This window comes from Solea senegalensis, linkage group LG2, assembly GCF_019176455.1.
Source record: "Solea senegalensis isolate Sse05_10M linkage group LG2, IFAPA_SoseM_1, whole genome shotgun sequence".
Taxonomy (NCBI): domain Eukaryota; kingdom Metazoa; phylum Chordata; class Actinopteri; order Pleuronectiformes; family Soleidae; genus Solea; species Solea senegalensis.
Window position 1 is genome coordinate 14,587,604 of NC_058022.1, and position 16,306 is coordinate 14,603,909.

At 38.6% G+C, this 16,306-nt stretch overlaps 2 protein-coding genes across 7 annotated transcripts in view; both read left to right on the plus strand.

Annotated features, from left to right (window-relative positions):
- ubr3 (ubiquitin protein ligase E3 component n-recognin 3) overlaps nt 1–11,281 on the plus strand; it is a 41,745-nt gene extending 30,464 nt beyond the window's left edge. Inside the window, exons 31-39 of the mRNA XM_044019636.1 lie at nt 31–136; nt 2,463–2,563; nt 3,874–3,998; nt 5,903–6,010; nt 6,183–6,308; nt 6,434–6,613; nt 7,945–8,154; nt 8,249–8,388; nt 9,285–11,281. Coding sequence (XP_043875571.1) covers nt 31–136; nt 2,463–2,563; nt 3,874–3,998; nt 5,903–6,010; nt 6,183–6,308; nt 6,434–6,613; nt 7,945–8,154; nt 8,249–8,388; nt 9,285–9,402 — 1,214 coding nt within the window. The 3' untranslated portion in view covers nt 9,403–11,281. The remainder of the gene's footprint in view (nt 1–30; nt 137–2,462; nt 2,564–3,873; nt 3,999–5,902; nt 6,011–6,182; nt 6,309–6,433; nt 6,614–7,944; nt 8,155–8,248; nt 8,389–9,284) is intronic.
- Nucleotides 11,282–11,958: 677 nt separating this feature from the next.
- The window catches only part of myo3b (myosin IIIB), a 59,818-nt gene continuing 55,470 nt past the window's right edge, over nt 11,959–16,306 (plus strand). For 2 of the 6 annotated variants that reach the window (XM_044012624.1, XM_044012658.1), the window contains exons 1-2: nt 11,989–12,062; nt 12,149–12,185. In XM_044012624.1, coding sequence (XP_043868559.1) covers nt 12,056–12,062; nt 12,149–12,185 — 44 coding nt within the window. In that variant the 5' untranslated portion in view covers nt 11,989–12,055. Of the gene's footprint in view, nt 12,063–12,148; nt 12,186–15,030; nt 15,207–16,306 lie in introns of those variants that run through there. The other 4 variants (XM_044012675.1, XM_044012649.1, XM_044012640.1 and 1 more) reach the window with 4 other exon arrangements.

The window sequence follows — 16,306 nt, forward strand, 5'->3', positions numbered from 1 at the left end:
AATAATGTCTTTTGTTTTTGTCTCTTTCAGATCAGCTGTTCCATGTGCTGGCCATGCACATGCGTTTGTACAGCATTGATTCAGCCTATAACCCCTGGACTAAGCTGACTCAGATTACACAAAGCAAAGAGGCGGAGTGAGTTGTTCACCCTTGAGTACCTTCTTACCAACATTACATCTATATGTCTGTTCATACACAAAATACTCCCCAGTCTTTAGCCCCCCCCAAACATGCAATCAAAGAACCACTTTGTCCTCTCCTAAATGCCTTCTTTTCCCTCCTGCCCCCAAACAGTGTTTCCTCCTCACAAAGAGAAGCTAAAAACAGAAAAGAGACAAGACCATGCTTGGTTTCCATAGATACTGATAATTGCTGCATCTGGCAAATTTCCGGGCACTCCACAGCAAGGAAAACCACCCTGTCAAATTCTCTGAACAGAAAAGAACAGCACCACACCAACACCATACCAGCTTAGGTCTCGATGTTTAAAACCATGCAGTATTGTGCAAAGGTTTCAGGGCACCACCAGCTTTGTTGTTTTTTCAAATGTCTGTCAAATACTGTAATCATAGGCATTTGGAATGAAATGATGCGACTTAAAGCTGGTCTTATGTACTAGCAAGCTGTCAATGAGTTTAACTCATGCGACATGTGTGTAATGCTCAAGCATGTCTTGAATAATCCTGGCGTAACAGACGTTTTTTTTACAGCAGATATACTTTTAAATGAAATGGTAGGACAAACACAGGTTTTTACCAGTAACATTAATTAGGCTTCCACTCCATTATTAACAGAGCTGTGTTATTGTTCTGTGTTATTTTTAAACTGCATACATATAGAAATAATGATCCTCTATAGCATTGCTAAAACAACAAATCTAAAGGTGGCTTAAGATTTCTACACACTACTGTAGGTCAAACCAGCAGTGTTTGACAAAATGCTTTTTAAAATGCATCAGCGCAAAGGTTTTGCTGTGTATTTAGTTATGCCATATACATTTGCTTAACAAATGCGTGTCTCGAAAAGACCCAGTCCTTATATTCTCTTCATAAGCCCCTGTTGCATATTCATATTGTGTTCCTTGACTCCTGTTGACAATTCGACGAGGCTCCAATCACCACTATACTCTTGAAAGGCCTTGGGGGGTTTTGAATGAGAGGAAATGCACTTAAAGTATAATACCTTGCATTTCCAGAGCACTCACTAGTTAATTATATGGTGCGTGGTAGAAAAGCCATAGAAAACAGAGCTTTCAGACCTGCTAAGACTAATGCATATAAACTATACTTACAAGTTATAAAGTCTAAGTGCATTCCTCTTTGGTCATTCGTGCTTTTAAAGGAAAGGCGAAAGCCATGTTATACACACATGAAATATGGAGAGACATCTCTCTTTGTCCTATTTAACTAGGCTGAATTAGGTCGATTGCCTAAGGGCGTCAATGACAGTGTCCCTCCTCAAACCCTGACAAAGTATTTTTAAACTCCAAAGGGCTCCTCTGAGAATATTGTATGGCTATGAGCACTTCAGTCGTAACAGGTGTAAAGGCTGTCTTACGGCACTAACAGGGAGGAAAGGTTGTTGAATTAAGTGCTGCAACTACAAGTGTCAACAGAACTGATCTGTGTGTAAAATGGCACGTTCTGACATGCAGTTGGGATTTAAGACGGGGAAAAAAAAAGACACTAAAACATGAATGATCTGATTGACTGCTTGGTGTGTAGGTGACATCAAATGTTATTGTTGTTCACACGTTTATGGAGAAGCCACAACACAAATGCAGTGATGTTTGCAGAGATTTTAAATGTGTTGTGGTTAAAGATTTAAACGACCTTGGTTAACAAGAGGAACACATTTGATGTGCTGTATGTATGACATTCTGTTTGCTGTTGTGACTCTCATTAAATTTACCCTGGACATTCATTTAGACATACAACCAAAATATGAAATTGCAGTTACATTTATGTGATGTGATTAGGGCTGAACAATTAATTGAAATCTTGTCGAAATCGCAATACAGCTTACTGCAATTTTCAAGTTGCAGGAGAAGCAATATTTGTTCAAGCCAAAATATCATTTTAGATGAATTATTATTACACATCTTATTCTACAGACTGAAGAGAACATGTTTGTTTCTCACAGAGCTGCACCAATATCACACATTAATTTAAATTTGTTTTTTAATGAAAATGAGAATCATGATGTAAAAATAACCATTCCCTCTGATATCGCCAATCATATCACAATCGCATTTCCTGTCAAAATAATCACAATTAGATATTTTTTCAAAATCGTTCAGCCCTAGATGTGATATAAATTGACATGCATTTAATTTGTAAGCAATGTGCAATTCAGTTTCAAGTCAGTTTGCTTAAATGTATATAAAATTAATATTGTCAGTATTTACATTCATTCAAATTTAAAACATGTATTTATCTAAAAGGTTTTGCTTGGTTTGCAGTAGCTTTGATGAAGAGAGACCAGAGGTGCCCATGCTGTTTCGAGATGTCCCGTCCCTCCTGATCATCTTTGTGCTAACGATGCCACAGCCTCTGCGAAAAGGTAGGGTTCCTCTCTGTGTCCTGACACTACAAGAGATCAGTGAGCATGTTTTTCAGTGGCTCCTCCACAAGGACAACTCCATTATCTGTAGTAATCAGTGCTGAGTGCAAGAAAGAAGCTTTTCACATCTCTTATCTGTGCTCCGGTTTAGCTGTGATGGTTCAGAAAGACATGACCCTGGCGATGGGAGGGCTACACCTCCTTCGTGTGCCCTCCATCTTTGCCCTTTTTACAACAAAGCGTGAGATGGAGTGGGGTGTAGTTCCCTAAAGACCTAGCCTAACACACTGCAGTCAAGTTAAGTTGAACATTGCCTCTTATTACAAAGAGTTGCTTTAGATTTTTGAAATCGTTCATGGCTCTTATAACTTGCATCATTACAACAGGTTCAGGTTGTATAGTAAATAAATATTTACAAAAAGCTTAACCATTGCAAAACAACAATTACTAATTTAACACGTGTACATTATAGAAAATAAGTTGTTATTATATAAGTATTGGTCTCTTAAGTAACTCAAGCAAATGAAAATAACTAATGCATTTGACATTAACCAGCACACGGTCAGACACAGTTTGAACTCAGTAAGCAAGTAAATTACACTAAACAGTAAGAAATCTATGAAATAAACTACAATCTTATGATAGGAGGGAGGAAATGTTGGTTGGTTATAGACAATTCCAAAATATGTGAAAGTGAACAAATTATTTCATATTTTCCACCAAGATTCTGGTCTACCATTTTGTAAATTCTATCCTGTTGTAATGAAAAGAAAAGAAAAGGTCTTACAGAATTTTTTGGCCAAAGCCAAAGGGGTGGGGGGGGACTGCAGTTTACAAATGCTTTAACTTTTTTCCAATGGTTGGTTATGTTCTCCTAACATAATATAGAGTTATATGAAAATATTCATGACACATTTTTGTAGATGTCTTTCCTAGGGTGTATCTGTGAAAAACTGATTGAGACTCTTCATTCCCTTCTGAAGATAAAAAGGGGGGGTCTCCTGTTTTTAACTTTACCACTTTGTTGTTGTGTGGTGTCAACTGTCAGTAACACTTTGCTTGGCAGGAAACAAATCTCACTCTTTGTTGTTCTTTTCAGAACCATACACAAAATATCTTTCAGACTACATTTTCCACCTGAAATGATCTGCTGATTACCCTGCACACTGTTCAGCCAAGCTCTTAATGCAGGGCTGAGGAACCAAACACATTAACCGACTGCGAACATCACTCATCTAGCACTTTTTTTTTTCTTATTACTGCTAGAGGAACTTTCTGGATTCACTCACTCACCATCTCTTTCTTTGCAGAACACTTTACCTGTGTAGTGAGGATGCTGTTCAACCTGCAGTTCACTCAGGCCCTCGCTGCTCTGTCAGCAAAGTTCAGCCCAGAGGAACGGCAGGCCTGGAGCACATCTGGAGCACTCAAGAAGGTAGAAATTCAAGTATCACAATGTAGGACTCTGAAGCAGGATATCTAATGTTACAGGTACAAGAGCCTATGTTATACAAATATGATACATTGTTTTATTTTTCAAGATATTTTAAATGAAAACAAACCCTGGAAAAAGACAACAAAACGCTGGTTCTTTAGTTTAAAGTGTCACTGGTGGGCAAGTAACAAAAAAGAATCAAGATATTTCTCACCTCGGGAAACTGAGGTTGGGAAGCACTATCTTTCAAAAATACTACCCTTATTCTAGTAATACAAAGCTAAATGCAAATCGGTGAAGTATTCATTTAAGTAGCATACGTTGTCAACCCGGCTTATATCACCTTGTTGTAGGCACATTGTTTGAATCACTTGATTTATGAATGAGAGGACGAGATGGCTTCTGACACAGCAAGCTCAAACGCACTAGATATAGATGACTAGCCAACAGTTTACACTTACTAGTCCAACAGTAACAGCACTCAGTCGTGTATCCCAAAAATGGAAGTTCCACAGTGTGCCAATATTGGCAACGCAGACCCCCAAACATTATTTGGAGGTTGAAATCCTACCTGGTCCTAAGTAGTCCCTACTAATATCCTTAGAGTATTAAGATACAATTAAAAAATCCCATCACTTGAAACATAAAACCTTTCAGCCCTTCTGAAACAGTTGTGTAAGGAAAAGCAATTAGATATTTGTTCTGTAGTCTGCGCTATTTCAGTCCTACCTGGGAATATGCTCAGAAGGTGTTAAATGTACTCTTGTATATGCTGCTTGCTGAACCTGTTTTTTTTTAATTGTTTCCTGGAAGCACAGTTCGTCCCTACCTGCATTAAATCATTGTTTGTGACTTGGTATTGAGATGAATTGAGCCCTCTCTGATTTCATTTATATGCTTTCCATCGTCGACTGTATCGATCTTAATTATCTGGAAAAGTGTGATTGCTGGAGAGTGCTGCTTTAATTGCCTATTTGTCCTCAGTCTATTAAATCGGTATTAGAGAGTGACTGGCTTAAAAGTCAAATGACAAATCACTGAAACCTCCCCCCTCTGTGGGGTGATTCCATTCATAATGGAGGTAGGGATTCGTATCTTCCTATTACACTATGATGAACAGTAGTGCGGGCATTCACAGGCTGCCATTAAGATGGATTTCAAATCCACAAGGAGAGCGGCATTCATATTTGATAAAACATTACTGTAATTAAATGTAGATACAGCCTGACTAAAGCTCAGAGCAGAGAGGAAAGAAATCCCCAGATTTCAAATTCCTCCCCAATAAATCTTTGACAAAGGACAGCAGGCGAGATAAGACTGCTGTTTTATATTCTGTTACCTTCAGCTTGATAAATGCCTGCAGTTTTTCCTCTTTATAAAATGCCAGCCAGACCAGTTGAATTTTCATCAGAGCACACATTCAGTCATGTCTCTACCACTGATGTTATATGGTATGTAAAGAAGTGCTTTCTTTGCCTTATTCAGCATTAGTCATTGTGAATCACATGCAATGCTTGATGAGGACTTGAAAGTCACACATGTAGTGTTCTGATATATGATCCTGTACTTGAAAACTGACAAGAGATTGATTATTCCATCTTTTTGTCCTTAGTAAAGGGCAGCTTGATTGTTTGACCAACTTCTGAAGGCCTACATGCTGTCATACATGGTCTCAGTCATGGATCTATTTGTGAAAATATCTTTTTTAAAAAGTGACAAAATAAAGACTGAATAAATGAGAAACACAATTCATATAGATCAGATCAAACACCTGTTCTGTCAACTGTCTGTTCAGCCTGATGATCATTCACTGTCTTCTCTGAGTTATTAAGACAACATTTAGGTTTGTATTAGTTAGAGTTTGAAAAAATTTGAAAGTCTGCATTTTGCTTTTTCTGCTACAGAATGCTGCAAATGCTGAGAAGTCTTTCGAAGTGCTGCTCAGTCATGCCACCAGTGAGCTCTCCAAGAACAAAAGCATCTACAAGGTGAACACTGAAGAAACCTCAATGGTGAGACACTAAAATTACTGTATAGCACATCCTCCCTCTCTCTCTTTCTCTCTGTCCTGAGAAATGGTGGTCTAGTATCTCTGCTAATCTCCAGCAGAGATGTTCATCACAGTAATGCCATCGAGCTGTTTGTTGGTTATTGATTAAGCACCGCTCTTGTTTCCCTCCCCAGCTGAGCTCAAGTGTGTGGTCCCCACAGTCTATCGAGTTCAGCCTCCAGCAGTTCTGCCTGCCTTTTCTTCGCCTCTCCTGCCTCCTGCAGCATCACCTCTATGGAGATAATCTAACTGGCTGCTTGGTATGTTTATAACATAAATATGTGTGTGCGTCACACTACTCTTCTTGGTTTTAGATACAGTATGACCCCTCTCAAATCTTGACATGGTGAACTCACCAGCTCTTTGATTGTTTTTGTGTTGTCAGGAGGAGGAGGAGTTCTCATGCTTGGCTGTGTGTTTGGGGCTCTTGCCCTCGACCACGCAGCCTTCCAACACTGTGCAAAGTGCCTCGTGTCTGGAGTGGACAGTCAGCGCCTTTGAATTGGTGTCACAGTGGTGTGCCGAAGTGACGGGGCTCTCTCAGTTGCAGTATGAGCAATCATCGGTACGTGCCAATTTCAGTCTATATAAAAAATTGTCTCTCTCACTCTGTGTTTCTGATGTGATATACATATATTACATCAGAAACAGTTCCTTGGACACTTCAAATTGATCCCAGCCATGTATCATCCAGTGAACTGTACCAGTTCAAAGCCGGTATAAATGGGAGGTTTGCATCAGGAAGGACATCCGGCTTAAAAAATCTCTGCCAACTTAAATTTGTGGATCACTGAAGAAGCAGGTGATCTGCTATGGCAACCCTGAGAGTAGTGTACTTAACATTAGCTAAAATGTTTCCTAAAACTGTATTTATAGTGAAGGTAGTGGAGCATTTCATTTGTTTTGTCTGCTCGATTTTACAGAGTTTGGCTTTGAAAATTACCACAAATAATAACATTTTAAACACTCTGTATGCTCCTATGCATTTACTCATCTAAATGTCAGGACTATAAAGTCACGCATTTGTTGGTCCTGCAAATATTTCACAATAAAAGCCTTGTTAAAAAAATGGAAACTGGAACAGAAACGCTAGAAAAGCTTTTACTTTTAAGTGGACACGAGACATGTTGTGTGTGACACATGCGACAGAAAAAGGCCTCAGCGGCCTCAACATCTTCAATGAGGTTTCTAATCATGCTCTTCAGTAATGACCAGAGAGAGACGGTCATCAATATTTACTTTTTAAAAATTGATCATTGTTGAGTGGCTTTTGTAACTTCAAAAAAGCAGGAATACAAAGAAACTTCAGGGAAATGACTAAAAGGGTCTGTCATGATCCCAATTAAAATTCAGTCTTAAATACAAAAAAATGTGTGTGTGTGTGAGAAAAAAAAAAAGGAAATTGTTCAGTAAAAACTGGCATACGTACTGTATATTAAGAAATAGATTGTTTTTATTGCCTCGGCTTGTGAGTCTTTGGGCGCTGTAAAAATTCAAATTGCACATTTTGAACTTGCTGCCTTGTAAATGATTTATGTTACTGAAGTGCTATTGACACTTAGAATTTTAGCTCCAGCCTTGCTTGACAAGGTCCATAGCTGTTGCTGTCTGGTTGTTTCTGCATGAATAACCATGTGTCTTACACCGTCATGATTTAGTATCTCAGTAATCATTTGAGAATACTTGTCTTGCATGTCAATTTATATTGAATTGACGCCATTTTAACAATAGGGTTATTTATTACAGCATGAGAAAAATCTGTCTCGATAAGTCAGAGGAGTCTTAAGCTTGTTTAAATAGTAAAAGGTATAGTCAGTTGTATATTTCAGGCCTTTATAAAAAGAGTAAAGCTTGTATTGTCCTTACTTTCTTTACTTTCTTTCTTGCCTCTTGAAGACCTTGGTCGTTCAGGATCCTCAGTGGGCAGCCCCTCGCCTTTTGCACCTACCTGACAACTACAATATCATCTTCCAGTACTATCACAGGAAGGCCTGCACTTCCTGCAAAAAGGTGCCAAAAGACCCTGCACTCTGCCTTGTTTGTGGCGCCTTTGTCTGTCTCAAAGGCGTGTGTTGCAAACAGCAGGGTATATGTGAATGTGTTTTGGTAAGTTTTAAACTTCTTCAGAAGCACATATGATTTGTAACTCTTGCAAATGTGTCAGTTTTTACTAAACTTACTTGTTGCCTGTCATTTGTAGCACTCGCAACACTGTGGCGCAGCCACAGGCATCTTTCTACTGATAAATGCCTCCGTCATCATCATCATCCGTGGACATCGCTTCTGCCTGTGGGGTTCAGTTTACCTCGATGCCCATGGAGAGGAAGACCGTGATTTACGGTAGGAAAGAAATCCCATGCAGGCCTCATTTGACGTAATAATAATATGCTGTCACATTATATAGTCAGTACTTGTATACTATATCCAAGTTTCATTTTACATAATTCTCTACAGTACATTTACAAACTATCAGACTGGTAACTATTGGTCACTTTTTCACTACCCAGTTCCAGCACACACATCATTTTTTTCTCTTAGCGATATTACCTGGTACCTTTTTAGTACATGCTCTGACGAGGTTCCAAACAGGCTGAGCTGATACGATGTGTGACGTCGACAAACTGCCAGCCACTCATTGGCAGACAGTGTCGGTCAGAGTCATGAGTGCGACGTCCGACACAAGAATCGAACCGGACAATGCCGGACTGTAGATCATTTGGAAAGACTTGAAAATCTCAAAGACATGCATTAATCTCCAATATTTCACCAGGAAATGTCTAAAATCTCAACATTGAGCAGAGGAGTCTGGTGGATTTAGCGACTGCACTGCTGCGATCGCAAGCGCATCACAAAACAACAGATCTTTTTAATTAACTCAGCCTAATGATTCAAGTCACCAAAAACAACTGCTTTACAAGTCACTAGTTTGTGTGTCGCGTATAAAATGAAGTCATGTCAGTTTCATGCAGCTGTGCCATGACGACTACGCCCAGGTTGAGGAGGTACTATAGTAATGGAAAACTAAACCAAACGTTGCCGAGCCGAGACGTGGTGTACCTGGGTAGTGGCAAAGCATAATTATGCTATGTTTATTATGTTCACTGACATTTGAAGTGAAAGCACAGCATGATCAAAACCCTCTTGGTATCTGTCTGGTAGACTTTGGGACAGCTGCTTTTTATGTTGCAGTGAAAAACACAGCTCTCACTCCTCTTTTCTTCCCTGGCTCTTTCCAGCCGTGGCAAACCTCTCTTCTTATGTGAAGAGAGGTATCGAGTGTTGGAGCAACAGTGGGTTTCACACACCTTTGACCACATCAATAAGCGTTGGGGGCCTCACTATAATGGACTCTAAGATCTTCCAAAGTCCACTGAAACAGCAACCCCAAGACGAGGAAGAATCTCTTTTCAGGCTTGTGTGTCTGCCTCCATTAAAATACTTGGGGAGCTCTCAACGTGATGAACACATACCTACGGAGAGGGTTTTTGCTGCCACAGCCTTGGTTTATGTGAAGTTTGGTGTACAATCACTTGTGTGTGTTTAAGCGATTTATTGTGTGGTTTTCAACAGGGAAAAAACAAAAACAGAATTTGGTTTGATCAAATTTAAAAGCACAACTTTGCCCAAAATTTGAATTATTTTGCCTCATGCTTTTGAAACGTCTCATTGTTTGGGTTAACAACAACATATATCTATATAGATATATATATATCTATATAGATATAAATATATATATATATACAAAATGGAAATGCTAACCATCCGTGCAAAGTTTGATTACCTTTTGCAAAATGTATTGATATTAATGCATACCCCCTTTATTTATCAAAATGTGCTCTGCTGTGCTGGCATGAGTTTCAAGCTCCTGATGAGTGTAGCGATGTTATTGCAATGAGCACTCAGTCTGCGGACATGTGATTCTTGGTATGACAAGTCCACCCATTTAAAAACACACCTAGAGTTTTTTGCAGTCAAGCAAAGGCTCTTTTTATGGGTCTAGTTGCAATCCATCCTCAGGAATTTTTTTTCTTCTCGTTTGATTTTTTTGCTGTTTGAAATACGTTTTAGATATTTAAATAAATGCTGCTGCTCATTGTTCAGATAATTTTAACTTTTGTGAAGGTTTTTTTTTTTTTCTAAGGTTTTGGTTTGAGTTTACAGTAGATCATGGCTGGGAACTTTGACTCAGACATACTTTATGTTTAAGGAAGAATGTGGTCACCTCATTATGCTTGCTATGCTTCGTGTAGTCCTGCCCAAGCTGCACTTTTTGTGTCTGGTTGGTTTATGAAGAAGAAGAAGAAACTCTAACGCCAACACTTGGCTGAACTCGCGTCCAGTCGAACTCTCACTGTTCCACAGTATCCTGAATTTAAATCGCATTTTTCTAAGTAACACACAGTCACTGCACAGATTTGGAGTTCTGCTGCACTAGCAAAGCTGAACCCACTATGAAAGATGAAATCCTACATTGGTTCTGTCAACATTTTATTTAAAAAAAAAAGTTGCTGAAATCCCCTAAATAAAAATGTCAATACCCCTTGTTCTGTGCTGTTGGGGAAAAAGTCCTTTAATGGTTTTGATTGTTGAGTCAGAACTTGCAGCACAGAACATTCTTTGTGATGACGATCCCTTTCTCATGCATCATAGTTGTGATTGATAGTTGCATTCCAACATTACAAGATTATCAAACTTGAGTATACACTGTGCATGGCATCCTTTACGCCACCATTATTTAAGTGTCTTAGCTACTTTTTTCACATTATCATATTTTATTTCTGGGAGGAGAGGAAATGTATCCAGTTGTGCCTGCAGAGTTTATTTTTTATTTTATTTAATTTTGTTTGGAGTGATGATCAAATCCCTGATGGTTTTTTTTTAATGCTGGGCCACATCATGCTTCATCAAGGATTTTTTTTTAAGGAATGAGCTAACACTTGAAACACTTCTTCTGGAATTCATGCATGCTGCTCTTCTGTTTACTGCGTTTTTCCTCTCCTCTTTCTTTTTGCAGTACCCACTTTGTAAATGACCGCAACTGAATAGCCAATGAGTAACGGGGTGGGGGGGTAAATTGTAACTGAAAGCTCTTGTGTGTTCTCCTTGTATGAATGAAGAGAATACAGTATATTACTGTAGGTGCTGACTCAAACTTTCTGAGTTTGACCAGAAAGTGTGACTTGGACATTTAATGCAAAATGTAACATATGTGAATAAAATATAAACACACTGATTTGTGTACTTTTTTTCCCCTTTTGACAGATTTGTTCTACCTGTTGGTGAATTATAGCATCGTCATCATCTGTGAGCAGTAACACGCTGTATTGTGTGCACTTTTCATATAGTATGCCACTCAAACTACCTCATATTTAAAACCCAAACAAACCCATTCATTCAATGGTCATAACAGATAAACATAAATGGTTTAATATGTTTAATTTCCCCCCATAGATATGTATGAAAACCTTATTTATATGTATGTATATTTATGTATATATATATATATATATATATATTGTTTAGTTGAAAAGTTATCGAAACATTTTCTTTGCTGTTCCCATTCACATGAAAACAATGTAATCCTTCTCTGACAGGCAGTGTGCTAAAAATGTAAGCTCCTTTAAGCTGCTGTTCAACTTTATCCTAATAGTCCAATTCCTTTCCTTTTCACTTTATGTGATTGAGTTTGTTTTTTTTGCAGTGTAACTGTGTCAACATTTCATAAACAATGGAGGCCCAGTAAACATAACGACCACTGGCTGCACAAAGCCTCTGATTTTCTGCCAATTACACAAAAAGAAAACCAGTCTCTAATCGACCGTAGCAGTCTGAGAATTTTCCCCAGAGCTTTGTGTGGTCATTTCAGAACATGAAAGTATCTCTGTATAAGGTGAAAAAGGTAAGATCACAGCTTCCGGCTCTCTGGACAACGTGCTCGGGTGTCTGTGATGTGAATAATTGAACTCCTCGCTGAGTAAACGGGGGAAATCAGTTCGGATATGTTGCCATGGACGGTGAGTTGCGAGTTAAAGCCAGTTGAGTGAGATTAATGTGAAAGTGTCTTACTCAGCAGTGATCAACTGTTTCCCCTGTTTTGCAGATTTTAGAAATGGAGAGACGGGGGCAGCAAAGTCGAGGTAAGATGCTTTTTTTTCATTTTGATAAGATGTCAAATGTCTTTAATTATTTCACATTGTGAAACACTTCCTGCAGCGGTGTTTATTGGCAGGGTGAAGCTCTATTTGGCATTTAATTAAACATACAAATCGCCTTTTTATATGATCATTAATAGTCACATGTCTGTGTATTGACTGAGCATAACTGTGGCAGGTTTTGGGCACATAGTTATACAACAATATTTTCTTCTGTAACAATAGATTCCATTGATGTATTTGCTACATGTATGTTTCAAATATGCTGTATTATTATGCAACAATGGTTGTTTATCGACTACTTAAATATTTGTCTACCATTTTAATATTTGATTGATCACTGGTTTCTTTTCTATGACAGGAAATTGAATATCTTGGATTTTAAACATGGCAACACTGATTCACATTTTTCTGACATTTTATGAACCAATCAAGAAAAGAATTGAACAGATCAACTGATAAACAATAAAAGAAAATCATTCATTTCAAGAGCAATGCCTTTGTTTTGGCTCCAGTTTCAGATCATGTTGGACCAACTCATTCACACAAGATCTCATCAGTTACTACACGCCAGGATATGCATCAAAACATTGTATTTGTTGGTCCGTTAACTTAAATGATTGCTGAATTTCAATATGAAATATGCAATCAATATGCAGGCAAACACTAGTTAATTCTCACCAGTTTGAAGTGGTTATTTTGTTCAGATTACACAAAGAAAAAATAGCATTTTGAGCAAAAGTAACATGTGAAACCTTACATTTCTTTAACCTTTATTCATAACAGTCATTTAGTTTATTTACACAAAAACAGTAGCATCACATCAGTCACCTTGGAAACAACTTTGATTAATGTCTGTAGTGCAGGTTTTCAGACAGCTGACTTAGGGTTGTCTTTTTATTCTATAGACTTATTGAGCTTGAATTAGATGGTGGACATAACGGTGTGGAAGATGAAGACCTTTAAAGTTTCTGGTGTTAGACTGGTCATCCAGGGTAATAACAAGGACACAGAGCTTTAGGCGTGACTCGTGGCTACTGGAGGTTTACTGTAAAGCCTCCTCATATCCCCTTAAAAGGGATTATACTTGAGAGTTCTTTTTCCTCTCTCTGCAGACTTACCAAAGGGTTTACCAAGTTCCTGAATGGCTTTAACCGACAGGGTGGATTGTGTGAGTTTGATGGAAGCAGAAAATTAGATTACTGACTTTTACTTACATTGTTTCTGTTGAGAAGGATAACGTCAAATCATCCAACCCTCCATTATCACAAAACCTTACTTATATCTCTGGATATACACAAAGATCGTTATTTGTATGTTTAGTTTGGTGTTGTTTGGGTTTTTAGAGCCCCGGAGAAGCGGTGAACAGCAATTTGTTAGCAGCAGATCCAGTGTCCTTTTTCAGAATATCGTAAACAAAGAGTAACCTGAGCACTGCCATTGAGGAGCAGGGGTGTCCTGTTTTAAGGCAGCGCATTTGTTTTCTCATCCTTGTTGTTTTTCTTCTGTCTCGTGAAGAACGTGTCGACCATTTAAGGAGAGTTTGTGACGTGGAACTACAGAGATAGTTATAGAGTCGTTTGCAAACATCAGCTCAGATCCATACTGTCCAGTGTCTTACTAAAATGATTTTTCATCTTTTCTTTTTTTAAAATGTTACCCCTTGTGTACAAAGGAAGGAACACTTTTTATCAAACGGACATCTGCTTCCTGTCTTTGCAGATGTGTGCACACATACATAAAGAGTGCATACATGTGTGTTTACTGGTATGACAAACTGGACATGGATAGATGCATTATATGTGGTATTGTTTCTAATTAATAGACTGAGAAGCTGTGTTGCTGACATAAACAAATTGGTTGGACGAGCTGTGCCTAATTTACCTTAAAAATTCACGTTAATGATGCATTAAATGGTAAGTATTACTCCAAATCATTTCAAAGGATACACAGGTTTGAATTGATGACACAAACGTTCTCATTAGATGAGTTTGGCTGCTACTTAACCCTTAGCAGATGAGGGAATACTTAATGAAACCTTTAAACTATAAAAAGGCTTCTTAATGTTTCAGATTTACCACCAATAATAGTAGGATATTAATGGACAGAAAATGCACACATTTTAGCAACATCAATGACAGGAGACACTCTGATCTTTGCAGGTTGCACAGATTGCCCATTGCTTTCATACTTTCATAGAGATTAGAGATTTTGAGGTGTAAAATTGACCAGCACAGAAGAGGAAAATCAGTAAAAAGTCCAACAATATCAACTTTATTTTGCTTGAACCGATCATTTTGGTTCCATTCTTCTCCTGCTAATGTATGGTAGCTCTTTCCAGCTGGTGTGACTACTGTATCTTTCTGGCTATATGAGATCCCGGGGGCTTTGAACTCATGGCAACAAAAACATTGAGTGCTGTGGTTTTTCAAGTGGAATAATGTGTTGTTTTTTCTTTCAGAGGGCTATCTTTTAGCATGTAGACATATTGCCCGTGAAACCAGAACTAGGCTCAGTTATTCACCACCGTGTACAATGATATATGAACTGTGCAAAGCCCTGCACTGCTCTGAAATTAAATTTGGATTTTATACACAGATTGTCCTTGGCTCAGCGGAATCTTGTTTCCGTCGTGTTCCCGCGACAATAGCAGGAGCACAGATGCTCGCTTTGTTACTTTCAGTGGCATTCAAGAGACTAAGATATCAGTATGTTTGATCTTAATTAGCAACAGCTGAATGTATTAAGAACAATGTGTTCAGAGGGGAGACGGGCAGAAACCATGTGACCTAGCAACTGTCAGGAACTTCCTGGTAACCTGTGTGCAACCTGAGATACTTCATATCAGGCACCATTATGAGTAGCTACATCAGCCACTTGAATATTTAACACAGCTGCTGATCAGGTTACAGATTACTATTGAATTATTAAGCCCTGTAGATTGCTGTGAATTAGTCTGGGACGTTTTGCTGTGCGGGGGAGAAACAAACACTTTTACAGCAACAGGTATGTGTGACTTATGGCTTTATGCTCTGAGCTTTATTGTCATTTCAACACTAGTTGGAATATTGAGTAGATGCAAACTACTCTTGCTAGTACATTGTTTTTTTTCTTTGATGGATGATGGGCAGCTTAAGACAATGCTCTGGTGATGCATGTTAAACTCCCATTAGTCCAATAACAACCATTAGCCACAATGATGAATCATGCATTTGACTAAATGTCAGTTGAACCCTTCTGCACCTGCACACGTGACAGAAACCTTTATTTATAAGTTGCTGCAAAACATTATTAAAGGACATGTGTGGCGCTGATGTCAGTCATTAGAGACAAAAGGCTGCCGGAGAGGAGTACGAGCCATCTGTTATAAAAGTTGTTGAAGGTGCCTTGGCAACAGGTGACTGGTGATGTTCTCAGTGCACTACCTATTTCCAAACCGAGCGACAGTTATTAATGGCAAGTAAACAGGTTTAGATCTTGTTGATTGAAAAGGCAGGCGTGGTGCATTTATTCACAGGCGGTTCAAGATGTGCGATTAACTTCAGAACAATCAGTGATGGATTAATAGGCTGCAGACAGAAAGAGATTTGTGGTATGTGAGTGTTTGGTGTTCACCTTGTATGTTGATATGTAATTGTGGGCTTATGAGAATGTATAATTACACAAGCTATTTGGCCAGTTCACATGCGGCTCCTTGAAGGACACAGTGAAGGATATCAGTTCCATCTCTTGGCTGCATATTTTAACGTCTCCACAGAATAGTGGTATATCCATCTAATATCAACCCGTGTGCACACATGTCCATAAATCTGCCTCTGCATGGGAGAAGCTACATCTCATGGGAGTTAAACATCATTCAACGCTTTTCACATCCATCTCCTGTGCAACGCAAAAAAAAAAGGGAAAATGATTTCTCCTTTTCTCCTCAGGGTCGTACGAACTCTGCGATGCATAATATGTTTATGGCAAGTGTTGTGCGGCCGTGCAGTTGTACACAAATATTCCCCTCCATCCTGTTTTATCTGGAATATGTGTCATTTTCCCCCCAAAATAGGAAGCATATGACCCAACATAGCAACATCATCTTCTCATTCATCATGGTCGGT